This window comes from Alosa alosa, chromosome 8 (assembly GCF_017589495.1).
Source record: "Alosa alosa isolate M-15738 ecotype Scorff River chromosome 8, AALO_Geno_1.1, whole genome shotgun sequence".
In the NCBI taxonomy this organism is placed as follows: Eukaryota; Metazoa; Chordata; class Actinopteri; order Clupeiformes; family Clupeidae; genus Alosa; species Alosa alosa.
Genome location: NC_063196.1, coordinates 26052419 through 26080396, shown reverse-complemented (window position 1 = coordinate 26080396; position 27978 = coordinate 26052419). Strand labels below are relative to the sequence as shown.

General features: G+C 41.4%; 2 protein-coding genes across 5 annotated transcripts; one reads left to right on the top strand and one right to left on the bottom strand.

Moving 5' to 3' along the window:
• Positions 1-867: 867 nt before the first annotated feature.
• srsf5b (serine and arginine rich splicing factor 5b) lies at positions 868-27840 on the bottom strand. Of its 3 annotated transcripts, none has more exons than XM_048250260.1 (9): positions 27504-27840; positions 26856-27008; positions 26529-26599; positions 25190-25315; positions 24941-25013; positions 23156-23229; positions 22636-22743; positions 2411-2481; positions 868-1049 (listed from the first exon to the last, which is right to left on the bottom strand). In XM_048250260.1, the coding sequence occupies exons 1-9, from the start codon at positions 27513-27515 to the stop codon at positions 883-885; spliced, it is 855 nt and encodes a 284-aa protein (XP_048106217.1). In that variant the 5' UTR covers positions 27516-27840; the 3' UTR covers positions 868-882. The 3 variants fall into 3 exon arrangements, with proteins under 3 accessions (XP_048106217.1, XP_048106218.1, XP_048106219.1); XM_048250261.1 differs by having other exon boundaries at positions 27566-27840; XM_048250262.1 differs by lacking the exons at positions 868-1049; positions 2411-2481; positions 22636-22743; positions 23156-23229 and adding an exon at positions 24016-24573 and having other exon boundaries at positions 27504-27832.
• On the top strand, positions 2037-16802 carry slc10a1 (solute carrier family 10 member 1). Of its 2 annotated transcripts, none has more exons than XM_048250259.1 (6): positions 2037-2060; positions 5792-6239; positions 14129-14333; positions 15154-15332; positions 15717-15916; positions 16239-16802. In XM_048250259.1, exons 2-6 carry the CDS (start codon positions 5821-5823, stop codon positions 16304-16306), a joined length of 1071 nt encoding a protein of 356 aa, XP_048106216.1. In that variant the 5' UTR covers positions 2037-2060; positions 5792-5820; the 3' UTR covers positions 16307-16802. The 2 variants fall into 2 exon arrangements, with proteins under 2 accessions (XP_048106216.1, XP_048106215.1); XM_048250258.1 differs by lacking the exon at positions 2037-2060 and adding an exon at positions 2893-3278.
• Positions 27841-27978: the final 138 nt, after the last annotated feature.

The following is a 27978-nucleotide window of genomic DNA, read 5'->3' as shown; positions in this document are numbered from 1 at the left end:
AGACAAGACAATTTTGAACTACAACTTCATTTTTTATTTAAATAGACCTACAGTAAACAATAGACTTGTCAGCTTTTGTACCAAATAGGCAATACAGTACTTATTTTAAATGTGCCTTAAATCCACACTTGCAAATAGCAACACAGAACATACATGGTATCTCTTATGGATAATGAGTGATTGCTAATTGAAGAATTGTGAGCTAAAACAGCTAAAACACAATTTTGCAAACTAATCTGGTTTTATCAAAACACTTAACACAATTCACAAAATCACAAACCCAAACTGTAAAATACCTCATACATCCTGCAAAATGAAGCACTGCAAGCAAAACTATAGCATTATCAAAATCAAACTTTTGCACCAAATGGTACACTTCATTCATATTACCAGATTTGTGTCTAACCAACTACAGTACTGTTGGGCATAATGAAAAGCATGCACTCTCATCTTTAGTATGCTTTGCCATAATACTAAAATAGTTCAAATTGTAGAAAATTCTTCAGATTGTTCACATGCACAGAAATATTTACAGATACACACATGCTGTTTAAACATTTTTTTTTTTTTTTCACCAAACAAGTCAGTGCAACATATGCACAAATATAAGCCAATTAGTTCATGTAGTGTCATTTTGAATGTCAGTGTTTTGAAACGGCAAACATGTGCCTTTAGGTCAGATTGTTGTGTCTTACAGTGAACCGTGTTCAGTGCATTTACAGTAAAAAGTGGCATTTTGAATGGCAAAATGTGTGTGAAGCAGAACATGTTAGAATTTGTTACTTGAGAAGAGAGGTTTTGCTCTCTGTGTCAGTTTAAATAATTGTGCATGTCATTTTAGTGTTTTAGCAATGAGAGAAAACTGTAGTTTGCAAGCAATATCTATATATTAGCTGAATACATGTTTTCTATTTGTTTCACAGAGTTACTCCAGAGGAGTATGGAGTCTTTGTATGAGAACTCTGTTAAACGATTTGAAAGAGATGACTTCTGCTCTGCTAAGAAGGTGAAGATCAAGATCAAGTGGATCCAAGTTTCATTAAGGGCATCTAAGCAATTGAGAAAAACTGTAAATTACAAAGATTGATAGCTTATCAAGATGACATTTACATTGGATGTATTCAGCTCGCAGAGGCTTTCATCCAGAGTCACTTACAACAACTCACAAGATCAGGTGTGACATCTCTCTCAACACTAGATGGCGTTTATGCTTTAGGGCTGTGAAACTGAGACTGAGGTGATTACAATCATCTTGTATGCTACTGAGTGGCATTCAGGACTTATTGGCCAAAATGGGGAGCTTATTAAGCAGCCAACAAATTGACTTGAGAAACAAACTGCACCACTGGCACAGATGATATATCAGCAATATTCTTCAGAAGTTAATGCATTTTCAGAAACTCAGTGGGAAACCAACACAGTGGCAAAACCTAATTTTGCTTGATGCCTTATAACCCTAGCGCCTTTCAGGGAGCGCTGCCTTGAAGTCGACGGTGGGGGCCAAAAACACATATACCCCTCAGCTAACCTAAAATACCCCCATGTTTGTAACTGTGAGAGAGGAACCAAAAGATGTGTTATCTTATGTGGTCTAATATGTTGTGGTCTAGTATATGACTTTTTCACAGTGACTAGTTTCAAACATCTCTCTGACTCACTTTGGATCCTATTGCAAAGTTCCCCCATGGTTTGGTGTTTACTCACATGTAATCTATACAATAAACTGACAAAGGCGTCTGCCAAATCCCATAACCATATAACCATAACCATAACTGTGTATGATCTGATGATATATACAAAGCACATCAGTTTAGCAACATTTGTTCGTCTGTCTTTGACAGTTGGAGCATGAAGAGGGATCACATGTTCAGACATCCGTGATAACATGTAAAGCTCAGACATCTATCCGACAGTACATAGTTCAGTGTGTTGAAGCAATCTGTCAGTATTTATGATTCCCATAATTATTAGCCTTTGAGCGTGTATATAACTTGGGACGTACCGGTGCAATTCAGTACGAAATTCTGCAGCAAAGAAGTGTAAGGATTACTCCAGCACAGGTAATCTTTTCATTTTCAATTCAGTTTCATTGACTGTTCTGTCATGACTGCTTCCAAATACAAAAAAGAGCAAACAAACAAACTTGTTGAAAAATTGTTGTGGTCATGGCTTGCACCAGAGGCAATATAGGACTGAAGGACTTTGCCATCACACATAGTTGGGAGTCTTAATTAGCTTAAACCTGTTAACTGAATACTTCAGACATTTGAAACACATTTGGATCAAGGGGTGAACAATGAGATTTTGAATGACAATGAAAGAGACAACTCTGCTTTTCAAGAACAGACCACTGAAAGGTTTGCAGATGGATAAAGGTGCACATTGTTGCGTGAACTGCTCCTGTACAAACCATGATTTTCAGTACTGCAGACTTGTTGTGAAGGATGTGGTTTTCTTGAGTAGGTGGCAGAATCTGTGGACCTGTGGAAAACATAGAACCATCACTATTGTGTTTTTTCACAGACTGTTGAAAAAAAGTGTCATTGTGCAGTTTAGTTATTACAGTTTGACTATCCAATTGTTTTGGTAAAGGAAGTCAATCAACACGTATAAGGCTATGGTTGAGTTGATGATAGCTTTGATCACACACAGCTAGCTGTTTACTTAACAATGCTCCATTCTTTTCAAGTCTATAGGGTTGACTGAGTTGGTGGGTAGACAGTAAGAATGAGAGCTTATGAAATCTGTTGTAGTTTTATAGTTTACAGGTAATTAGTAGCCACAGATCAGGTGCCTACATGAGTAGGCAGTAAGACAGATGTTCTTACGGTGTCATATGCACATGCTCACTGTATTTTGCACATTTTGTGACCAGGTGTTCAGAGCATTATTTAGAAAAAATGTCTACTCAAAATGGGTCTACTCTGCAGGTTCTGGTCAGTGACCTTGTTATCAACCAAATGATGAAATCAAGCTGTTGTGAGTACACTTGTACCCCAGATCTATCAATATGTCCTTACAACTATTTCAGCTCATGATAGCAGTTGACTGGGCGTTTATCTAAGTAGACCCAATAAGTCTGGATACAAGTCTCGACAGGATGTTGCTTAAAGATGCCAATCTGTCGAGTTGTGTAGTTTCTTCAAAGAATGAGAGAGAGAAACATAGAGAGAGAGAGAGAGAGAGAGAGAGAGAGAGAGAATCAGTCAGTCAGTCAATGACATCTCTGACAAACTTGTTTCCCAGGAAGTCGAGTTGACAGAATCGTAAATGCAGAGGTAGGACAGACAGCTTTTTTTATGTTGTTAAATTATATGGTAACCATACCTGCAGGCTTTTATTGTTTTTTCACTTTTTCACTCTCACTCTCAGGGCATTTTGTTATTTCTCAATACTAATTTAGGCTTTTAAGCAATTTTGGACTTGTTTCTTAACATTGAACAGTTTATATTCTACTTGCACTATGACCAATTTACACCATCTATAAACCTGCTGTTTTGCTTTGCTCTACATTTTATTTTATTTTACTTTATGTATGTATGTATGTATGTATGTATGTATGTATGTATTATAGCCACTACACTACCGCCACCCTTCTACATGCTAAAAAAGTAACAAAAAACAAATCAAGATAAACAAATAAATTTTTTGTCTGATAGATGTTTTTTGTGCTTTTTTAATTTTTCTTTGTGTTCACCACATCGGCAAGGGCTTATTGTCTTTTGCTTATAAGGAATTTCCTATAGGAAATCTTATAAGATATTCTCATCACCTTAAATGTCAGTTTTTCTATGATAACATCACATCACATTTATTCATTTAGCAGATGCTTTTTATCCAAAGCCCTTACAACTAAGGTGCAGAGGAGACCTTAGCATGGAATTACAGTTACAATTATATGCATTAAGTGCATATTACAGTAGGTGTGTGAGGTTGTCAGAAGTGCTACACTCTCAAAAATAGGGGTACGGTTGGGGTACATTTTTGTTCTTTTAGGTAAAAGCTAGGAAATTAGTTTTTTAAAGATAGAAAGGGACGCCCCTGCTCTGATGGAGCTTAGCAGATCGTTCCACCATCGGGGGACCACAGATGAAAAAATACTATTTTGCCGTGGGAGTGGGGGCAGCAGTGCCAGACAATGTTCTTTGGAGGAGCGCAGCGGCTGAGGGGTAACATAAGCTTTTATGAGAGCACTTAAAGCTGCAGTTGGCAAGATTATTTTGATCTATTCACTGAAACTGAAACTTGTGCACTGACGAGCACAAACTCAGTGAGCGGGTGCTCGGTGGTAGTGGGGGAGGGGCATGAGAGTTGTAAACATTAAACATTTTGGCTAAGTCCCTCAATCTGTCAGACTTGCCAACTGCAGCTTTAAGTAAGGCCACGTCCACACAAAACCGACGGGTATATTTTTTCTTACCGCTTTCACACCTTGTACCGACACGAGTAAATTGACACAAAGAGGTGAAATTGACAGAAAGCGCTCTAGTGCATAAGCCAGACCAGTCGATGGTGCTGTGACGGTGCAGAGGCTTCGCATTAATTTGCAAAGAAAAGACAAAAACATTCCAATAGCAGTCGCATGAGATAAGCAGACTATGGAAAATTCAGTTCAATTCAACTGTAAAACTAATAATGTTCATTTTCAGAGTATGTGACTGCTATGTGGAAATGCTTTACATTTTTCATTAGGTCTGGTATAGAGCAAGTTACATTGGAGAAATTAACATGTGTTAGTCATAGGTTGTAGAAAGCTAAACTAAGTAAAGTTAAAGGTATGCTATGCAGGTTCTGGCGACTGCAGAGTTTCCTCTAGAGTCGCAATATATTTATATTTTACTAGTCATTGTACATTACATTACATTACATTACATTACATTTGGCTGACGCTTTTTAACCAAAGCGACTAACAACATGGTAAACAGTAAGTTTTAGAACAATTCTCACAATTTTAGGACAGTTTCAAAAAACATTAGAGTACAGTAAGAATAAGTGCGTCGGTGAGTGCTGTTTTTAGCAGTTACTTAAACTTTACTTTACTTATTGTAAATAGCCTACTTTTCGTGGCTTGTCCCCTCTGTACACAATGAAAATGCTTTTGTTGTGGAGGTGAAAAACTATCTCTAAAGAGCTATATCTACTGTCAAGGTAATGTTTCACGATTCTTGCGAGATGTCTTCGGGCCGCTGTTCTTGAAGCGGTTTTACCACACAAGCTGGAAGGCCTATGAGGAGGGCATATACGTTGCAGTAGGCCTAGTCAAAGCATGATATAACCATGGTCTGTAGGCTACTAGGAGCTGAGTGGCGTGTTGGTTTAGGTACGGTCAGAGTATATATACAGCTCTGGGCACGGTCTGATTGTCCTTGAATAGTGAGAACCGACACGACCGGGCGACAGAGGCAACATGGTCCGTGAAGGTTAGTTGGTCATCAATCATGACGCCTAAGTTTCTTGCCAACTTGGTAGGTGCAAGAGAGAGGGTGTCAGTTGTAATGTTGATGTGATGTATGTTTTGTTTGGCTGGGAAGACCAGTAGATCAGTCTTAGAGAGGTTTAGCTGAAGGTGATGTTTTTTCATCCAAGCAGATATACCAGAGAGACAGTTCGAGATCCGTGCTGAGACTGTGGCAACATCAGGCTGGAAGGATAGATAAAGTTGTGTATCATCTTCTAGCAGTGATATGAGAAGCGGATGATTGGGCCCAATGAGGTTTACTTCTGATGTATGATCTATTACTATATGATATACAAATATGTCTCTCTTGATTCCCTTATGTTCTTAATGTAGCTGAAAGGGAAAGTAGACCATTTTCCAAGATGGGGCACAGCATAAATCACACAGACTCCCTCTATGGCGGGTTCAATCTTCTGAACGCTGATGACCTCCTCAACATCACAGCCCCCAACAACAACTCCATAGCATTCCAGCGGCCTATTTCCGAAGCGGCCGACAAGATCATCAGCATTGTCATCGTCGTCATCCTCTTCATCACAATGGTGTCTCTTGGCTGCACCATGGAGCTGGAAAAGATCAAAGGACACATGCGTCGGCCCAAAGGAGTGGCCATCGCCCTGGCGGCCCAGTACGGCATCATGCCGCTGACGGCGTTTGGCCTGGCCAAGTTGCTCCAGATGAACCCCATGGAGGCGGTGACGGTGCTTATATGTGGATGCTCTCCCGGGGGCAACCTCTCCAACATCCTGGCACTGGCTCTGCAGGGTGACATGAACCTCAGGTACCTACAGTATATGTGGACATTCTGTAGTTTATTCAATTAATGGAATAATTAGTTAAGAGTTAGTTATTAGTTGATGTTATTTCAGATATATACAGGAGAGGTGTTAAAGTCTTTGTACTATAGGCAGGGGATTTCCCACAGCGACTATTCAACAGCCAAGCCTAATTAACATCAAAAACAACCATCACCAACAACGCAAAATTTGTGGCTGTTTATGATACGATTGGCAACAAGACAATAATCAGTTGTCTTGTTCAGGGGGACATGTTACTATGAACTACTACAAACTTTGCTTAAAATGTCCCTTCCCCCATAATAAAGACATACATTGTTACAATAGCCAGTAACATTTTACAATAAGGGTACACAATTTAGCATTAGTTAAGCATTAGTTAAGCATTAACAAATACTGTTTTCAACATAACTCTGGAAAAGAGCTTACCAAGAGGTGCCTGAAGAGATTTAACCATTGCACACACGTCTGTCTACCAGTTGGCAAACAGTAGGCCTATATGAAGTCTGAATAACCCTGAAGTGCCAATGAAATAAGTGAGGTATTTACCGAAAGTAAAATTAACATAATCTCTAGTTCATCATGAATTCATCATGTGTTCAGTATGTAAACATTAGGGATTATGAGTTAGTTTAATGCTTGTACCTTATGAATTCATCATGAGTTCATGTACACATTAGGAATTCGTCATATATAACAAAGGAAAACACACTGATAACACCTACTAAATAAGACTCTAATGAGGAAAAGCACATTTGTTAATCCTTAAGTAATGTTGAAAAATACTTAACAGTGATGAATTAAGTGTGTTAATGCTTAACTAATACTTAACTAATGCTAAATTGTGTACCCTTATTGTAAAGTGTTACTAGCACTTTTCAAGACACTCAACGATGTTACACAATTTCACAAAGATACATAAGTTACAAACAAACACACAAGGTACAGGAACAAAGTTACATAAACAGAAAATACACAGAAAATACACAGGTACAAGGACAAAGCAGGAAATACACAGGTATGGACAAAGCGGAAGGCAAAACTAGAGGGCAGGGCAATGAGAGGTTAAAGTTGGGGGAGTCAGTTAACAGGACAGGTGAGTTTGAAGAGGTGAGTTTTGAGGGCATGTTTGAAGAATGGTAGGGTGCACTGATAGTACATCTTTTGTGCCTCTGTGGACTAGGAATGCATTCAGAGCATGGTTTAATCATATCTGATTTTGTGTTTTGCCAATGCCGACGCCCACAGACAGCTGTAAATGGTGTGGGTTAGTTATGATAAAGAATTAAATCCTATTCAAGCCAGAGAAAGAACAACCCTGTTTTACCAGTTTTCAACAACCTTGCATGTAAATTAAGTGTGACTATTGCTCTTACATCATTAAATGTCCCAACAACAATTGATGGGAACATTAACAGATCCTAAATTTACACGATGGGCTGCTGGCTAGTTACGTATAGGAGTTGACAAATCTCACATGACCTGTGACATATGTGGCTTTTTAAGATGCCTCCATGCTCTGCATCAAAACTAACATACAAGTTTGTATTCATGGCATGGACTGTTTTATTAGTCAAAGAAAAACCGTATGAGCAAACTCATTAAGCTACTCACACACGTTGTTACATGCACACACACACACACACACACACTCTTATTTACAGGTGGTCTTGGGTGTTTCTTTCTGAGGAAAACCAACACGAAATCTGATCAACCAACACAAAATCTGATAGACAGATTTTATTCTCAGATAATCTATGGTGATGCCCATCGCATGCCAGTACATGTTTTCAGGTAGGCAGTGTGTGGTTTATGCAGAGCCGGACAGTAACGGAGTACGTTTTCTTGAGTACAGTACAATTTTGAGGGATCTGTACTTTACTCGATCATTTACTCGATCAATCATTTTTGGGGGGTACTCATGACTTTACTCAAGTACATTTGAGGAGCAAATATTGTACTCTTAACTCCACTACATTTCTACCCATAACCGTGAGTACCCGTTACTTCTTCTAAAAAAAGGAAAAAAGAAAAATCTCGGAAACCCTCAATTTGTTGTTTCCCTCTCAAACGTGATTGGATTGTGCAAGCGCCACTGATTGGGATAGCCTATCAGCAATCACCTTCAGCTTTCCGCCAAAGTCAACCCTATGGTCAGATTTAGATAAGAGATGAAACCATGGACGAAAAAATGGATGAAGACGCAGCAGGTCCATCCTGGGAATGTGCCAACCTGTGGCTCCACCTCGCCAGACTATTTCAATTTGCTGAACAAGTTAAAGGATAATTCCGGTGTGATTTTGACCTAAAATGTGCTGAAACATGATAACGAGTGTGAATGTATGTCTCATAGCTCACCTCGGCTTGTCCCCTGCACTTAGAAATCTGGCGCTAGTTAGCCAATGCTACCAACAGTGTTTCGTTGTGGTGCCTCGGGCATCGGCCTAGCCATGCAAATAAATCACTGTTTTACACCATTTACGAGGCTCGAAGTAGCTCCATACTTCATTGGTAGACTTCCGAGGGCCTTGACATTTAAAACGAGACATAGAGAACTTTGAAAAAGCAATGGTAGTTTATTTACAAGACGATTTATACAGACAGTACCTTAAGGAATTTTACTGTTTGACGCCATCTTGAATTTAGTCACGATAAGTCGAGCGAGTAGTACAAACGAACAGGTATGATAGGGGATCAGATTCCAAAAATAATTCTGTGAAAATGCATGGATTCCAGTTGCTGCTACGGAAGCAACTGAATCCATGCATTTCCACTGAATTATTTTTGAATTTTATTTTTGAATATTTTTGGATGAATTTTACTTTCAATTCCTTTTACATTCTTCAAGGTATTAACATTAACATTTTTCATAACTCCATGTAGGACGTTTCTGTAAATGTAAGCACTGTGGCATTAGTAATGCAATATTTAGAAAATGTAGGCTACTCTTGTACTCTTGATACTCAAGTACTTTTAAAAACAAGTACTTTAGTACTTTTACTTAAGTAGACATCTGACTGTTGTACTTTTACTTGTACTTGAGTCAAATTTAGCAAAGGGTATCTGTACTTTTACTCAAGTAATAAAGCCGCCTCTGGGTATAGACCCTTTCAACAATAAAAACAAAAACAATGCTTGAACATTCTATTTGGGCCCCAATCTACTTCCTCTGCATCGCTAACTTCCGCTAAATATGTTACGTTGGTTAGAGAGGTATTTTTTGTTTTCACTGTTTCCGTAATGTGTAGCTGGGTCATGGTTGGAGAAACGTTAAAGCAGCTGCAGGTCAACTAACCTGCAAGTTAAGTCTTCATTACATCTGGCAACCCAGAAGAGGCTCGCGTCTGGTAGTCTTGAGAATGTTCACCAGTGTTTTGATTTTGGCCTGCAGAACGTTCGGTAACAATCCTACAAATCGCACCTTTAAGATAACATATGGAATGTTAAAAAGGAAGTCTTGTGGGGCCAACTATGATGCTGAGAATGGAACTCTCTTGTAAGGGTCTATATGGATGGGGGTGGAGTGATTTGGTCTCCCCCATGTTTAAACTTTATGGCTACGGCTATATGCTGCAACACCTGGGCAGCAGTCAGTGGTAACAGCAACAAACTCAAATCAAACTGTATGAAAGGACGAACAAATGTAAACTTGAGCAAAGTCAAGAAGATATTTGACATGTTAAGGCATATTTGAATGCAGTATATTTCCATGAGGTGAATGACCTCCTTGCTGATAAAAAAGCCCACTGAAAATAATTGATTAATAGCACTTATCACACCACAGATTTATTAGTCTGCTTACCAACCTTTAGGTCAATAACCCCTTTAACTGGGGATCGGCTGAGAAATTCAGAACAGTGCGTAACACCTTTTCTGTGGCTCAGTACCAGCGTCAACAGATATATCTGTGTTAGGATGACCTTAACAGCTTGGCCCACCCTAGTACTGGCATTGTCTAGAAAAGCAAGAGTCTACTTTCAAATCCACTTGCACCTACGTACATACACATACATGCACTATACGTGCACTATAGGCCTACATACATACTGTACATACATATATACACACATACATACATACATACACAACATACATACATGCACTACATATACTGTACATACATACATACATACATACATATGTCAACACACAAAGATCTTTTTTATGTGCGTCACAAAGATCTATTCTGTGTGTGCATGTGTATGTGGTCTATTGTACATGACAAGGCAGTAGTATATTTACTGTACATCTGTTCATTTAACACACTTTTATCTAAAACAATAGTTCAGGAAGGGTTGACAAGTGTCATGGTGCAAGTGCTCCTTGAAGTATAAGCCACAATCTCAAGTACCTATGTCAACAAAACTGCTGCATTGATTAATACTGTTTGAGTAATACTGAGTAATACTTTTCTCAAGTGTTTTTTCTCACTTTGAGTGAGTTTGAATTTTATTAAGACATATAAAAGATATTATTTTAACAAGACATGACACAAACACGACACTCTCAATGAGCGATAACTGTAAGACTATGCTATACATTGTGCAAACTATATGCGAACAGTAAACTCAAGTGGAGTGGAAGTTGTTAGACATACTAGTTGCATATGTCTGTATGCAGTCGAAGAACAAAACCCTAAAGAAACTTCCTGCACCCACGTAGCAACAATAACAACAAACTCAATCTGACCTAAACATTGATTTTAAAATTTTAACATGTAAATGAATGAATAGATGTACAAATAAAGTACACATGGACAGATGTTTACAAAGGATGCAGAAGAGAGAATTTTAAAAAAAAGTGTTCGTAGTGTAGGAAGGTATAGAGAAATTTGAATGCATATTTTTGTGAGGTGAATGACCTCCCTGCTGTTACACTGTGCAATAAATAATAATTGGCTGACCGTACATATCAGACTAGATATTAGCCTGCTTACTGATAGGTCAATGACCGCTTTAACTGAGAACCAACTGGCAGTATTGGACAACAGCTTGAGATAGCTCAGCTACATTCACTGCTGCATAATGATTCAAGTAGTTAAAACCACTTTCAGCTTACTACTTAAATCTACAGGTTCCCCTGTACTGCCAACTGGACACTGAAGAACACAGTATAAGTCATATCTGATGAGAATGAGTGGGGGACGTTGTAGTGTCCTTTTTTAAGTGGATCTTATCAGTGACTAAATACTGTTGCATTCATAACAGATGCCCTTGGCCTATTAGCTTTCCCAAACAGTCCTTGACTTTCCTTGACCTTATCTGCAGTAAAGCGTAAAGCAAGAGTTGCATATCCAGACTTACAGCACACAACACACCTATACCCCCCCCCCACACACACACACACACACATACACAGAAAGAGAGAGTAAGAGATTACATTAACTGAGGGCCACCAAAGGGGCAGGGGGAGAAAAAGAAAAAAAACAAACCTGGAAAAAAAATCCCATTTGTATCATTTTAATGACCAGGTTCAGATGTTATCAGATGTTATTGCGGGCCGCCAGAAATGTTCCCGCGGGCCGCACTTTGAGAACCTATGTATTAAGGGAACCAACCAAGTGTCCAATGCTCTCCGGAGTCCAACCCATGACCCACTTGAGCAACAGGACATACACATTTGACAAGTATCATTGTATTGCATCTACGCCAGATTGGACATAATAAAAACTCACTGTCCTTTGCTATCATTATGTGATAAAACAAGCAGTTTTATCAACAGCTCACTGTCTGAATAACTGATCACTGGTATCAGAGCCAGATATGACAACAGAGGCAAAGCCCATCTTGTGTTGTAAACTCACATTTGGAGCTGCCAACTGGCAATCTGCTTACTCAGACCACAGGTCAGTACAGGTGTGATATGGGCCATAATGAACCGTTAAGATCCCGTTTACATATTTAAACAACAATGTGTCTTGGGTGATCCGAACAGAAGTAGTCAGTTCTAATCTATTGTTATCTAATGGTAAAGAGTCACCAAGATGCATTGTCATCTGATCACTCAAACCACTTGCTGAGGGGGTCTGAGACACATTTGCCCACGTAGCTTTAGGCCTAGTCCACACGTACCAAACCGATCTTTTTTTCCTCCGTCTTCCCTGGAACCGTATCAAGAATATTTGCGTCCAAACGGATCCATCTCAACACGACGCGAAACCGCACATCCTACTTAGGTATCGATGATGTCATCGCCAAGTCAGCGCACTGAATGCGAATGCACGATTTTATGCAGGCAAAAGTATTGACTGTTACTAACAAAGGTTTTATAACAATATTATAAATGTGGTGACGGAATAGCCTAGAACTTGGGTAGGCCTTGTGTTTAGTAGCCTAATTGCGGTGATAGCCAAAACTAATGTGAATCGCGGACTATCCTACAACCAAAGAAAGTAAAGGAGATTATTTGTGGCCTACCTGCATTAGCCAAATAAAGGACGGGACTGCACCCTTCACAAACCGTAAAAATGAAGTTTATTAGTTTTACAGTTGACAGTTGACCATCAGTCCACACAAACAATTCTGGTTTCCTTGCACTAGCCATTTCGTCGTAGCTATTCTGTCTGTTTGTAAAGCCTACAGCGCGAAAGTTTTGGTCAATTACTGTAAAGAAACAGTGCCACCTATAGGCCTGGGATATGAAGTAACGTGTTGAGTCGTGTTGAGATGGATCCGTTTGGACGCAAATATTCTTGATACGGTTCCAGGGAAGACGGAGGAAAAAAAGATCAGTTTGGTACGTGTGGACTAGGCCTTAGTGGTGTAAACACTAATATGGGCTGATGGGATTCTAATGGCTGTGCTGTTGGCAGTATGTAGCCTATGCTGTAGGCCTACAAGTGCACACACACACACACACACACACACACACACACACACACACACATACACACACACACACACACACACACACACACACAGACACACACACACACACACACACACACAGATACACACACACACACACACACATGCACCCCCCCACCCCTAGAAATATCACACTGTTGGCAAATGGTTAAATATCTGGCAGAGAAAGGGAGCGCAGAGGGAGTGCACAGCACTGACTGGACTTGCACAATAATCTTCTCCTGGGCCATCATGTATGTCACAGTTGTAGAACACCATTGAATTATAAAATAATCTTCTCCTGGGCCATCATGTATGTCACAGTTGTAGAACACCATTGAATTATAAAATGCCAATTTAAAAGCAGATGTACAGATTGGTCATTATTTCTGAGAAATTACGCACTACCTTCTCTCTCCACCCGTCCTCTCCTGTAGCATTTGATCAGTGCTCTTTTTAAGTTGAACTAGGGTAGGGCTTAACTACTAACTACTACAAACTATTGTTAACTAGAATACATTGTATACAAGGGCATATCATTGTCTATCTCATGTGATCATGTAAACAATATTCAAACCAAAATAATTGCTATTTTTAACTAGACAAGTCAGTTTTGCTCTTTTACTCATCCCATGCCGCCGTCTATCATTACTGGCATCATCATGTCCCAGCCCCTCTGTGCAGAGAAGTTTCAACGGCTGTAACTAAGTAACGACTCCCCATAAAACTTTCCGTGTTGTGTCTCTCTGTGTATGTGTTACAATGCCTTTTTGGTGTGTCGTGTCTCTCTGTGTATGTCACAATGCCTGTGTTGTGTACCTCTGTGTGTATGTATCACCATGCTTGTGTTGTGTGTTGTGTCTCCCTGTGTATGTGTCACAATGCCTGTGTGTTGTGTCTGTCTGTGTATGTGTCACAATGCTTGTGTTGTGTGTTGTGTCTCTCTGTGTGTATGTATCACCATGCTTGTGTGTTGTGTCTGTGTCTGTGTGTCACCATGCCTGTGTTTGTTGCTGTGTCTGCTGCAGTATTGTCATGACTGCCTGCTCCACGCTGCTTGCCCTGGGCATGATGCCACTGCTGCTCTTCCTGTACTGCCAGGGCATCACCGGTCTGGAGAGCGCCGTGCCCTACACGGGCATCACCATCGCCCTCGTCATGACCCTCCTGCCCTGTGCCATCGGCGTGTACCTCAACCACCGCGTGCCACAGTACTCCAAACTCATAACAAAGGTGAGACGCCTGGCCAAACCTTTTTCCACAGCAACCAGTCTGACAAGAAATAGTAGGGATTACCACTGTCACTTCTAAACAGAAGTTTGGGAGGAGTGTGATCAAATTGGCCCTGCCTATACAGCGTCACTCTCATGTCAACTCACTTATGCCGCTGTCAACCCACCATCCTCCCATCATCCTTGGTTAGGAACAGCATGGGGTGCATGCATGGATCCTGCTCAACTCCTGCCTGCGCAGTAGACTCCTGCACCATCACTGCATTGTACTTGACACTGGCTAGAGAGCTTGCCCAACATGCTTTTTGTTTGCTTACTTCTCTTTTTTGCCATTTTTTTTGTGAACAGGCATTAGAGGCTTACATTGGTCCTTAGTCACACACCTGTGCTTTCCCTAGTATTTCATGACAAAATATCTGCTGTCTGCATGTCATGGCTGCATGAAACAGTCTTATTTATTATTTGTTATTAAGATCCATGTCACAGTAGCAACATTATGTTATGGCATGGTCTCTGATGAAGATGCAATGTTGGATGTTAGCTAAACTAAGCAGTCCAAACATGTGTTCCGGTGATGCCCTTATGTTACGACACATACTGAGAACCGGAAATCATCTGCCACAAAGAATTTTGACAGTGTATGGCATAACCTAGACACAGAAAGTTCAAGTGAATTAGTGTTCTTAACTTGTTCCTGTCTTTTCTCTTTCAACCATCCACTGCTGACAAAACATACTCATGGTGAGGTGTGTGTGGGGTGTGATACTGCAACACTCTCGGAATTCTGATTCGGATCAAATCATTCTTTTGTGTTGGGGCAGGTGGGGCTGAGCATAATGCTGGTGGCCAGTGTGTCCATTGGCATCCTCGCTGGCATAACAGTGGGAAGCACAGCGCTGGCCGTGGCTTCGTCTCGACTGATGATTACAGCAGCACTGATGCCACTGATTGGCTACACATTTGGCTACATTCTATCTGCCATCTTCAGGCTAAATTCTTCGTAAGTAGTCACTACATATGACAATCCATATTTGAAATAAAAGATGCTTTGAGTTTTGTGTTTTCCAATAGCTATAGGCTTTCTCCCCTCTCCAAGAACTCTTCAGGCCTGTGTATCGTCAGTCCACTCCAAACTTAATCCATACAATTACTATGAGCTAATTTTGTCAATTAACAAACAAAACATCCATTTCAAGAGCCCATTCACTAAAATATGTATTTAAAAGATGTTTACATAAAAACGTGTAAGTCCTTTTTTTCAAACCCTAGCAGAACCATAAACAATCCATTAACATTACAAAAAGCAAGCTGTCACAGCCATCTTATAACCAACGACCTCTAGAATAATTGCTTGTGTAGCTTACATTCTATATTTTTCTCACAGATGCAGAAGGACTATTGCCATGGAGACGGGTTGTCAGAACATCCAGCTATGCTCCACTATACTTAAGGTGGCCTTCCCCCCAGACAGTATTGGTCCACTGTACTTATTCCCAGTTGTCTACATCGTCTTCCAGGTGACAGAGGCACTCGTGTTCATCTTGATATTCAGATGCCACCAGAGGTTTGTGGCATCCAAACAAGGTGAGTGCTACCGTGGAAATTATCCAATTTATGTTCCCCAGAGCAAGATGAAGCTCATGAAGAGTCAGGTTTGAGAGGACCCTTTACTAACATGAATGACATAAACGCTGGTTCATCTGGGCCAAGTTTGTCTCTCCACTTTTAAGTCACTGACATATTCACCTGTAAGGAACTATTGAAAATAAATAATAAAACTAAACAATCGATCGCTGGAAACAAACTGTAACACCCCAATTTAACCATTTAATTATCACTTTTAATGAATGTTTGAAGCATTTGAATGTTGAGTGTAATTGACTACTTTTATTATTTTGCTTTTTAGTGAAGGATGTGTACATTGGGGTGGAAAGCCCTACTGAAGGAGCTGAAAAGTGCGAGTGGCCACAGTGACGTTTCTATGACTGATGTAAGCCCTGCCCTGTGATCACTGTGGCACATTGCTGGACTGAGAGATGCCTTTGGGGGACCATGTTCACATTCGTCACTCCTGGTGCCAGCAAGAATGCAAGTCTACTGGATTTTTCATCCGTGACGACCCCTAAATCCTGCATCACCGAAGATCATGTTTCTAGTAGAGCTTGACCGTTATGGGATTTTAAAGACCAATTTTTATTTCGATATTTGAGGATTTCAAAAAGCGATAATCGATATATTGGCCGACATTCTTTTTTAACAGTGTAAACATCTCCACATGTCAACAGACATGGTGACTATGTATGATAATGAGCTTGATTGGCCGGCCCAACGCTAACAGAAAAACACTGCCTCAAACGACTATTTTGAACACTTGAAAGTTTTCAATGTACAAAAACAATAATTACAATAAAAGTGAGCTCTATACGCGCAAGATATATTTGGATGGCAACCCATCTTTAATGTTGCATATCTCTATATTTGATCCAAGGTGTTTCTGAAAATACAAACTGAATCTTTTACAGTAGCCTAGCTCTATAATTTTGAACAATCTGTTTTAGAGCTTAATAATCCTGATCTTTGAAAACGGTTGTGTTGATGGGTACTGATGTGGATATGTTGTCCATTTTCTTGTATCTATTCAATAATGTCTGGACTGGTCTATTATTAGGCCTACCTCTTTTCAATCCATTATTATTAGATATTTTTTTTTGTAAAGAAATAGGCCTACATCTATCCCTTATGTTATGCCAACATATTTAATTCACCTGCATATAGGCTACAGTAGCCTAGATAGAGGATTATTGACATCCGCTGTTGTCAGTGTGCAGGCTATCCCTTAAAGGCAGTTTAAAAGGGATAACCAAAGTGCAGTTTCTTACCCAAAGCTAGAAAATTGCTAGGTTGGCAATCGTCCAGAGAAGGCGGCTCAGACAATGGCAGTGTTCGTCATGTTATATTTTTTACAGTCTATGGTTATGAGTTGATGTGCCATCAAAATGTTTTTGGAGACGTAATGTTAAGGTCGAAAAACTCTGTCACTTTAGCTGATGAGCTCTCACCCCTCGCTGCCGTTCGATGCTTTGGTGAATATTGTGTAGCCTACCTGTAGGTCGGTCGTTGGCACCTTTATTTGCGACCGACATGTAAGTGCCTGCTTTGCAGGTCAGGCACTCAGCTTCATGTTGATATCGACCGAGACAAAAACATGGAAATTTACGTTTTAATTCGTCAGTGAATTTACACTAAACAAGGAAGTTTGCGCTATTGAGGTGACTGACTGACCAATTAAATGTTTGAGATTACTATCGACCAATGACGGTAGCTAAGGTCAGGCTTAACACCCTACACTTTCCACTCAATGCAAAGCGAACTGTAGGGGGAGGGCGTGACAAAGAGAGAGCAATGCAAATTCGATGTAAACACGTTTGAGGCTAGAATAAACAAAATCCCGGACGACTTTGAAATTCCGCCCGGACACATTTTTAGGTTTCAAAAAGAGGACATGTCCGGGTAAAAGAGGACGTCTGGTCACCCTAGATGAAGGCAAGACATAATCAGTTTAAATAAGATAACCTAATGAAAGGCTCTTATGCAGTAAACTATGACATAATTATGTAATATCGACAGGTCTTTGATAACCTCACATCATTGCAACAATTTAGTATAGTATATATACTCTTTTGATCCGTGAATTAGCACACAGTGAGGTGAAGCACACACTAATCCCGGCGCAGTGAGCTGCCTGCAACAACAGCCGCAGTGAGGGGTCAGGTGCCTTGCTCAAGGGCACTTCAGCCGCGCCTACTGGTCCGGCAACCCTCCGGTTACAAGTCCGAAGCACTAACCAGTAAGCCACGGCTGCCCCCTACTTTCAAGATATGCACAGCTTAATGCCTTTATGCAAACACATTTATCAACCACCATCTGTAACTTTAACTTTAAAAGGCCATTGTAAACCATGCACTCCCTTACATGCACTTACTTACTTACTCCCTTACTTTTTTTGCTGAAATGCAAAAAAATGAAGACTAAAACCTGGGGGTCAGTGGGTGTTTGAATGAATGTTAACTCACACAAGTTAGCTTATATAGCTTTCATAAATTATTATGTTTAATTCTACTGAGTCAATTGCTAATACTGGTATACTATGGGAAGTGGAAGAAAGCCAAACCTGTCTTGCATTGAGAAGCTGCGCCCTCTGCTGGACAAACCACATAACGGCTAAGCTAGCTTCTGTAATCTTTCAACCAAAGTCATGTTGAATAAGGGTGTGCCGCACGGACTCACATAGGCTATAAGTCACCATCACTGACTGTTAGGCTAATTGGGCTACCAATCTTGCAGTCGCAATAAACAATGGATCCGAGACATTTTCCTGTTCCTATATTCTGTTTATGTAGGCTAATGTATTTGTGAATGTAGCCTGCACAATGCAAAGAAATAAAGGATAAACTGGTGCATTTCCATAGGCCTACTCATAAATGAACATTGCGAGACACTTATCTCTTCTATGATCTCATCCCAGAAAGATTTTCTTTGACTTGTTAGTTTTTTTAAAACATTTATTTTATCTAATGACATAGCAAACATGCTGAATTGAATCCACATATCCTTGCACTTGCGAAACTATTTTTCAGCATTCACGTTCCTCTTAAAGTGACAGGCACTCAATTAGATTTACACACCAAATGTGATATAGACAAGTGTAGCCTAATAATTTAAATATCAATATGATGTAATCAAATTACTAAATATGTTTAGCTATTAGTAATCATGTAGATCATAAAATACTATAAATAATTATCAATATAAATGTATAGTTTATATGAATTCCAAAATATGAGTATGTGTGTGTGTGTGTGTGGAGGGTCAATCAAATTCTATGATTACCACTGATGTGAATGATCTCACAATCCACACAAACCAAATCAAATAAAATAATGTTGGTATCATGACAACAGGAGTTATGAATGTGTCCCTACCAAAGCTGAGACCAACCTACGCCCTTGATACCGATATACTGTGGCCTAGGATGAATTAGCTCTGATAGAAGAAGGCCATCCTTTCGTTGTTCAAAATCGTCAACGATGTTCCCAATATTTAATGCTCTGGCTCTCGTATTTTCAATGGACAGGATAGCTAACCCACTGAGCCTCTCCTGCCCCATGCTGCTCCTTAGGTAGGTCTTAATAAGTTTGAGTTTGGAAACTCAGCTGTTGCCAAAGTCACAGGCAATGTCAGAAACAACATGAGAGCAGTGCACACTTCCCCGAATGTGGATGTTCACCTGTCATAATCTACCACCAGCATTTAGGCCAGTTGAAAAATAGATGACTTCTGTGAAATCTCTGCTTTAAAGCAAGACCTGAATGAGAGGAGTTGTGTTGGGAATGTCGGTGCAATGTCCCTGCTATAATGGTCTGACAAACGTCTTGCCTTTTCAAGCAGTTCATCACCTGCGAGTTGAAGGGTCATAGGACGTAAAGACTTAAACACATGACAAGTTTCCCGCATACTTGCAAATCTTTGGGAGAGCTGACTGATTATGATGTCCAGAGTTGCATTAAATACCTGCACTTTGAAGTATCTCTCTGCATCGGTTAAGCGCTCATCTTCCGATAGTTCGTCAAAGTGATAGCCTGGCGGGCCATCCTATATCATTGAAATGTACAGGCTGAGCAAATTAATTTCCCGCCGCTAGGGTGCGTCTAGATTTCTAGGCTATCAAAGTGACGCTTCACTCTCCGTGCTCTAACATTTTCAAATGTACTCTGAACCCCCCATTTATTTGCGAGCGTCTGCTCTGTAGCCTTGGCCTGGTCGAAGGCACGCCGGTAGTCAGAAAGGACCTGTATAGAATTTTCCAGCAATTGCATTGCGGGGGTAGCGACGGGCCCCGGGAGGTCACGGGCCCTGGTGCGACTGCACTTGCTGCACCTATAGTTACGCCACTGCCCCTGGGCCCAAATGTATTAAGGGCCCCCCACTTATTGTCGTATATGTGGGAGGGGGGGTCCTCCCCCAGAAAATGTTTAACTTGTTTGATGTGATTTCCTGTATTCTGGTGCATTTTGGGGATGGCCAATACTAAATTCAATCAGATTCATAGCCTACATCCTGATTTGTTGATATTGAGGCAACGATTCTATGCAAAGGCTTAGGCTTCAGGGCCCCCTGACCCCTTGTGCCTGGACCCGGTAGGCCCGTGCAGTAATCCATCTCAGGCCAAGTATACCCAAGTACAAGGAATTTGGTCTCTGCATATTTGGCTTTCCTTTAATGTTATTTAATTAAAATGTAGGCTATTTATCGGCCGTTATAAATAGATAGATGGGCAAAGAGCTACTGTCCGATTTATCAGTCGGGCTTTAGTTTCTAGACATCAACATCGAACTGACTGGAAATGACATTTTTTGTTTTTCTTAAATTACTGTTTATAATGTGTATATATATTGTTGCACCATATTGCAACCTTTATTTTAAACATTGTTTAAGCATGCATTGTTTCAGTGTGTTTACTAGCTGTTCTAACCATTCTTTTATGAGGAACTAAGAAAGGAAGGAAGGAATAGGAGTCTGTTGTCATAACTGAAGTCTTTTATTTTATTGTGAAATACCAGAGATACAGAAAATTATGTACAATATCAGCTCAGTTAATAAACTGAACTAAACATCCCAAACCTGAGTGAGGCTGGCCGGATGAACAGAGGATGGCAGAGCAAACAACAAGAAACAAACAAACAAACGAACACACCAACAAAGTCTGATGTTCTGTAGCCGTCCTGTCACCGCTAGGAACCAAGGAGACCAGCAGCGGCCAATGAAAAGCCAAGGCCCTTTAGGCTCTGTGCGTGGGCATCCTCACGCTATGACTGAGGAAAGACCCTGGCGGCGAACCTGCTGACCCCGCATTCGACCAGCACCCACTCCGCACAAAGACATTACCCAAAGACTATATGAGCCACCATCTATACTCTATGGGAATGAACACCAGCAAACCACTCTTTTATTAAAAAACAAAAAAACAAAATCAGCAAATTAATTCAAGCAAATTTAGAAAGTAGTAAGTGACTCCATTATACGCTTTTAAGAGGACAAATCGAAAATCATGTCGGACTGAATACATTTTCCACACAGACGTATAAAAATCAAACAATACTTTGTAGTTGTTCCATACACAACACTTTAACACCAGTTGAAATTATTCTCCTATATTCCATCAATCATTACAAATAAAAATGTTTTTAAAGAAAAGTAAAAATGAGGGCAAAAAAAAAAAAAAAAAAAACTCACCACATAAGACCCAAATCAGAACAACTGAACCTTTCGTAGATCGAAGTTCACTTTTGTGCCAATGCCTACAGTATGAGGAGTCCACGAGACTGGAGAACTCTGGTGGAGAACAGTTATCACACCAATGGTAGTCGTTTACCTCTGAATGAGCCTCCAAACAATTTCACAGTCACGTTGCTTCGTTAGTGTAAAAATGAAATCCCTGGGGTGTGCACTTATTTAAAAACAAAACAGATTGGGCAAAGTAAAAGACTACCTGTCTCTGAGTGGTTGTGGGTTTTTTTTTGCAGTTAAAGGAAACGTACACATATCCAAACATGGTTCCACCTGACCACTGGAAAATTACTGATATATGGGGGGGGGGGGGCACGAGCAAATGGCTGTTCATGAGAAAACACCCAGCTGGAGGAGCCAGTTTGGCTGATATCAAGTGTGTGTGTGTGTGTGTGTGTGTGTGTGTGTGTGTGTGTGTGAGAGAGAGTGTGTTTGAGCGCACACGTGTGTCTGTGAGTGTATGCGTGGAGGTGGTCCTCAGTGGCGACTGTCGGAGGACGGGGAGAGGGAACGGGAGTGCGAGCGGGAGCGGGAGCGAGGGGAGGCGGCCGGGAGACGGGAGACCTGCACGGCGGGGGTCGGCGGGGAGCCGGACTCGGCCCGCGCCGGACGCTTGGACTCCTTGGGCCGGGCCGGGGAGGCGCTGGCCGAGCGCGTGGCCCTGAGCCCTGGAAGGACTTCCTGCCAGTGGAGCTCCCGAGCTGGACGGGAGAGCCCGGGACCGGGGCAGAGGCGTCCAGCGAGCCCTTGAACGCTCAGGCGAACGACCTGGACCTGCGGGACGGGAAAACGGACAGAAGAGAAAGAGGAGAGTGGGGAGTGAGATCTATAGAATTTTCCAAATCACACCGCCTCTCTGCAAAACCCTTTCAGAGCCATTCGTCAACATTATATGACTCTGAGCACTCCACTATTCCTGACTAACAGATCTGAAGATGGTATGATGATCAACCTACCTCTTTTTGTTGGCCTCAATGAGACGGATTTTCCTCCCATTGATCTCTTTCCCAGACAATTTGTCCAGGGCATTCTTCAGATCACTGGAAGAGGCAAACTCAACAACGCTGTGGAAAAGATACCCATACATGTCAGGACTTCAAATACCCTCCCTGAAGAAAGTATAATTTACATACAGCAATATCTAGCAGATATTTAGCAATATGCATGCTAAAAGTTTACCAAGAAATGTGCTTAGCACATAATTTTTAGCAATTAGCAATAGCAACTAGCAATATTGTTATTATCAATTATTGCAAAAATAAGATTACACATCTTATGTTTAGTTATCAACAGCTTATTAGTTATAAGCACATCAAATGCTATAATGAAGTAGTACTGTTTAAGATCAATTGTTAAAAAATATTGGTGTATAATTGGCCATAACAGGCCATCTTGCCCAACTATTTTAGAGCAACAAACACAGGTATTGGTAAAACTGACACGCAAGTGTGGTGTGAATCCAACAAAGGAATTTACCCTTCGTTGAGTTTGGGCCGGTGGGCATCAGCAAATGTCACTTCTCCAGCTTGCCTCATGAAGTCCTTCAAATCCTACACACATACAAGACCGTTAGTCAGTCATCAGCATAGCTACGCTACTCCAGGTCATGTGCCAAGTATTAACAAAAGGAGAGAAAGATTTGGTTAGGTACGAAAGTACTTCTACAAAGACTAACCAAAGATGGGTGAAGAGAAGGGGTCCAATAATTAGGGAAAAAAAAAAATCAAAAGCCAGTGTCCAACCCAAAATGAGCTGAAATTGAGTAATTTTGTCATAGCTTGCACTTACATTGTTACAGTGGCTCCAAGCCAGTGAAAAAAATGACAAGATAACACGATGCTTCTAATGGAAGACAGAAGACAACTGCTACCTTAGAGGAAATTGTAGCTAAAATGGAATGGAACTATGAGTCTGATTCAAATCAGTAAAAAAAAAAAGTCTAAAAAATTTTCAGTTTAAAAAAAAAAATGTTTTGGACCCCCTCTCACCCCTCAGTGTACACAATTTTACAGAGAGCAGCAGAAGATCTGATTGGAGCAGCCTGCTGTACTGTACAGAGCCCCTGCAACTAATTGGACAGGAGGGCAGAGGGCACCTTTCTGGGCCCTGCCCTCGTTGCCCCCCGTCAGTGCAGAGTGAACAGGGGTGAAGAGAGTAAACTAATACCTGGGAGCCCTTCGGACAGGGCCACTGGGTCTCTCCTAGACCATAACATCACACCGCAGAGGCTAGCGCCGGCCACCTGGAGGGGACTCACTCAGGGTTTTTGTGGTACCACCAGCGAAGGGGGATGTAGGGGGGTGGGTGGGGTGGGGTGGGGGTTGGTTGTAGGGGTAGGTAGGTGAAGGGGGATGGGTGGGAGGTTGAGGGAGTTGGTGGTAAGGTAGGTAGATATCGATCGAAGCCTCTCAAATTACCGACACGCCTCGATCAACACACCAGCAAGCGACCCGTTCTGTTTGCGCTCTCCCCTCTCTCTCTTTGCCACATCTGCTTTGTGTCTCGCTCGCTCTGCTCTGGGGCGACATGGCACGGCACGGCACGGCTCGGCTCGGCTCGGCAGCGCCAGCAGGCACCCCCAGCCTTCCACCCCTCTCTCTCTCGCTCTTTCGCTCGCTCTCTCTCGCTCCCTCTCTCTCTCTCTCTCTCTCTCCGCTGGGAGGCGGCGGAGGGGGCAGGCGGGCGAGGGGATGGGATGGCACATTGGAGGTGGCAGCCAGCGGGGCTCGAGAGCGAGAGTGTGGGGCTCCCCAAAGCGAGCGCTCATACGACCAGCAGGAGGCAACTAGGAGTGGGGCACACTGCCTGGCACGACTGGCACAACCCACACAGAGGGACCCTGAAGGGGTTTACTCCACCATAAGCGAGCTCTTCCATACGACACAACAGTCAAGCTGGCAAATAAAGGGGTGAACAATTGGTTAAAACAGAGACAAATAGTCACTAAGTTGATTTTTTTCTTTCCAATCTCAATCTAATAACACTGGCTGAATGCTAGTTAACATGAGGGCAGTTATAGAAGAGGCTATGTGTGGGATTGTTGGTTAATAAACAGCCTATGCGCCACTGTAGCAACTGGCCCAAGTCTGGCCATCAGGTGTCTACTTTATTTAGATCACTTTACAATTTGAGCTTTTGCTTTGATGATATTGTGGTCTTTCTCGTCTTAAAACTTTGTACCATTTCATTCTGCCATATCAGCAACACAGAGTGATCATAACATACATTTTGAAGTGGCTACTTTGTTGCGGGAGAACTCACCTGCCAACTGACTCTTGAAGACAGGTTCTCCACAATGAGCCGGTTCTCGGTGCGCATAGGAGGGGGGTTCCGACTGCAGAACAAGAAAAGAACTAATGGTTGCTTTGTCTATCAACTGAGGTAGATATTCTAGCGCATCCATGACTCTTTCCATTTAGTTTTTTTGCACTTTTATCCGAAGCAACGTCCAGCTATAACTGTCGGGATTTCTGGGTGCATGTACAGACTAGTACTGAGCTATGTCCTTACCTACGACTGTCCTGGGAGCCTCGGCCGTAGCGGGCTGGGAAGCGGCCACCACCACCACCACTGGCACCACCGCCACCTCTTCCTCGCCCCCCTCGCAGGCGCACACGAGCATGCTCAATAGTCACCCTGAAAGGAAACACAACATTATTCAGCCATATGGCATGAGAGAGTCAGGGATGGGTAAAGGATTTATCCAGGGTCAGGGGATGAGCAAAAATGCATCAACATGTATTTTCAGATTTTAAGTGTGTCAATATAAACTAGAACGTGCAGTAGCCTTGCCGTGTATCAAAATAGAATACTTTATTTTTGTACTTTGAAAGTACTAAAAATACTTCAAGGGAGTCTGAAATCACTTTGCAAACCTTCCATCTGTCTATTTTTATCCATTCCTTCACCAGAGTATTGACTCTGTTAATGAAGTCGGCAGTGTTTGAGAGCAACTGCTTTTCTCTGCACACAAGACATGCCACAAATCTGCAACCAGTCAACCTAGCCTAAATGTGTGCAAAAGCTCACAACTGAACTTGTTGAGTGATCTAAACTAACCCTTGAACCTATTGAGAGCATTGGAATGTGGGCTTAAGGTGAACTTTTTGGGAAATGTTGCTGGGAATCAACATAACTGGTTCCATGTGTTCTGATTCTCATCATGAGCCACCCCTCTGGTGATTATGCAGAAGTTCTCCAGAAACAAATTGTTGCCCAATTTCAGTGGGAACATGTTGAAACAACAATACTCTGGGATGTTGTCCAAACTGTTCAGAAAGTTGCCTTGTAGATCATCAGAGGTGCATTCAAATTTGTTGAACGCAGGATTGCCAACTCTCACTCAGACACGTACGCTTTTATATCTGTTCAAATTCAAAAATGATCCCAACACTACACTGACTTTTCCTCAAAGTTCTTGCAAAAACAGGCAAACCTTTAAGTGTGGGTGAGCAAGTTACCATATGGTTGAGTGAGTTGGTGTGAGAGCAGGGGTGTACTGAATATGTGGGTGTGTTTTACAGGGACTCTTTACAAGGGTCTCTTAATATCACATAGATGATTCACCAAGAGTATTTTGCAGTGTTTTTACACTACAAAAATATGCACCATTAAAGTATTTTGATACAAAGAGCAAAGCCACTTTCTTCAAATCAGTAAAATTCAAATATACAGTTTAAATTCATGCATCATACATACTGCCCATGCACACCCACGGTTTGGCCATGGGCACGAGGCAGCTGGGCAATTTGATGCAAAACGTGGAGTGATTACTGGCAGTGTGAATGAGGCAATTAGGGGAACTGCCCTAAATCAGTGCATCAGGAAATTACTCTTGTTAGGGGCTCACCTTTCATTACATAGTTCTTTGCCATCAAGTTCATAAACAGCATCTTCAGCATCTCTTGGGTCATCAAACTCCTGTGGAACAATGATCTCAGGATATTAGGGTAACCTTATAATACAGTATTTTAGGCAGTGAGATTGTTTGTAGTGGATCGTGAGATAATTGCAGCCCACATTGGAGGAGGGTCAAGCAAAAGTCAAGCAAGCAAGCAAATATTAATAAATAAACACTTCCGGTGTCGAAATGTCTTCAATTGCTATTAAATGCAGCCCAAAAACTTAACTGGAATGAGTACATAAGCAGTAATATATACATCACATCTTCACTTACCACAAAACCGAATCCACGTTTCAGATCAATGTCACGGATTCTGCCATATCCTTTGAAGAAGCGTTCGACATCTTTTTCCCTGGCAGAGGGATTCAGGCGTCCAATAAAGATGCGACACCCGTTCATTTTCTCAGCAGTCCTTGGTGAGTGCCCCTATAGGAATAAGACCATGGTCACAATGCGTTTTAGTTTTCAGAAATTGTGATCAAAGAAGAATGCTAGTTCTAGCTCAAATGCAAAATGCACTATCGAATCCTGCGATATCAAAACATACGTAACGTAAGCTAACATTGTAAAACAAACAGTTCCAAGTTAGCCACCTGGTGGCTTGCTAACGTTTACCGATTTGACCTATTTCCTAATACCATCGACTTGGAAATCGGGCAGAGCATCATAGTCTTTATGAGGGTTAACGCATCCTGCACATTCTGTCTAGCCATCAATGAATATAATAACACATATTAACGTCATGCAACAAAACAACCAATTCTGGCCTGCTAGCTAGCCGAGAAACCTTAGCCCTAAATTTGAACACGATGCATCGATTTTATCCACAGCCTAAATTCATGTAGAGATACGAACATATGGTACATACAAACATTCAGCATTATGTCGACTGACATTAGGACACCGATCTGCAATTCTTACCTCTCCAGCCATTAACGTTAATGTTAATTTTGATGGGGGAAATACGCGGCCTAAATACCTACCCGAAATAAGCAGCCTTCCTTAAAGCCCGAATTACAAAATGGAGTCTGTTTTCGCTCGTCTAGTACAGTCTAGCACGATTCAATGGAAGGGCATTCGATTCTACCACAGATCCAGGGACAGTATATTCAGCATTTCCCAAGACGCTTCTGTGATGTGACGGAGATCTGCGCTGGTCAAAAACCATAACTGGCATCGTTATCCAATACGGTAAATGTACTACTTAAAATGAATTATTTTAGTGTTTTCAATTGTTGTTGTAGGCCTACTTGTAATAATACATGACATAATTTAAACCATGATCCCGAGCGAATGGACTCGCCCAATAAACGTTACCGCCCCCACCACACTCAAAACAGTGGTTCCTTAAAATGGGTTTCTTTTGTTTCAAACACATTTTGAACACCTATAAACG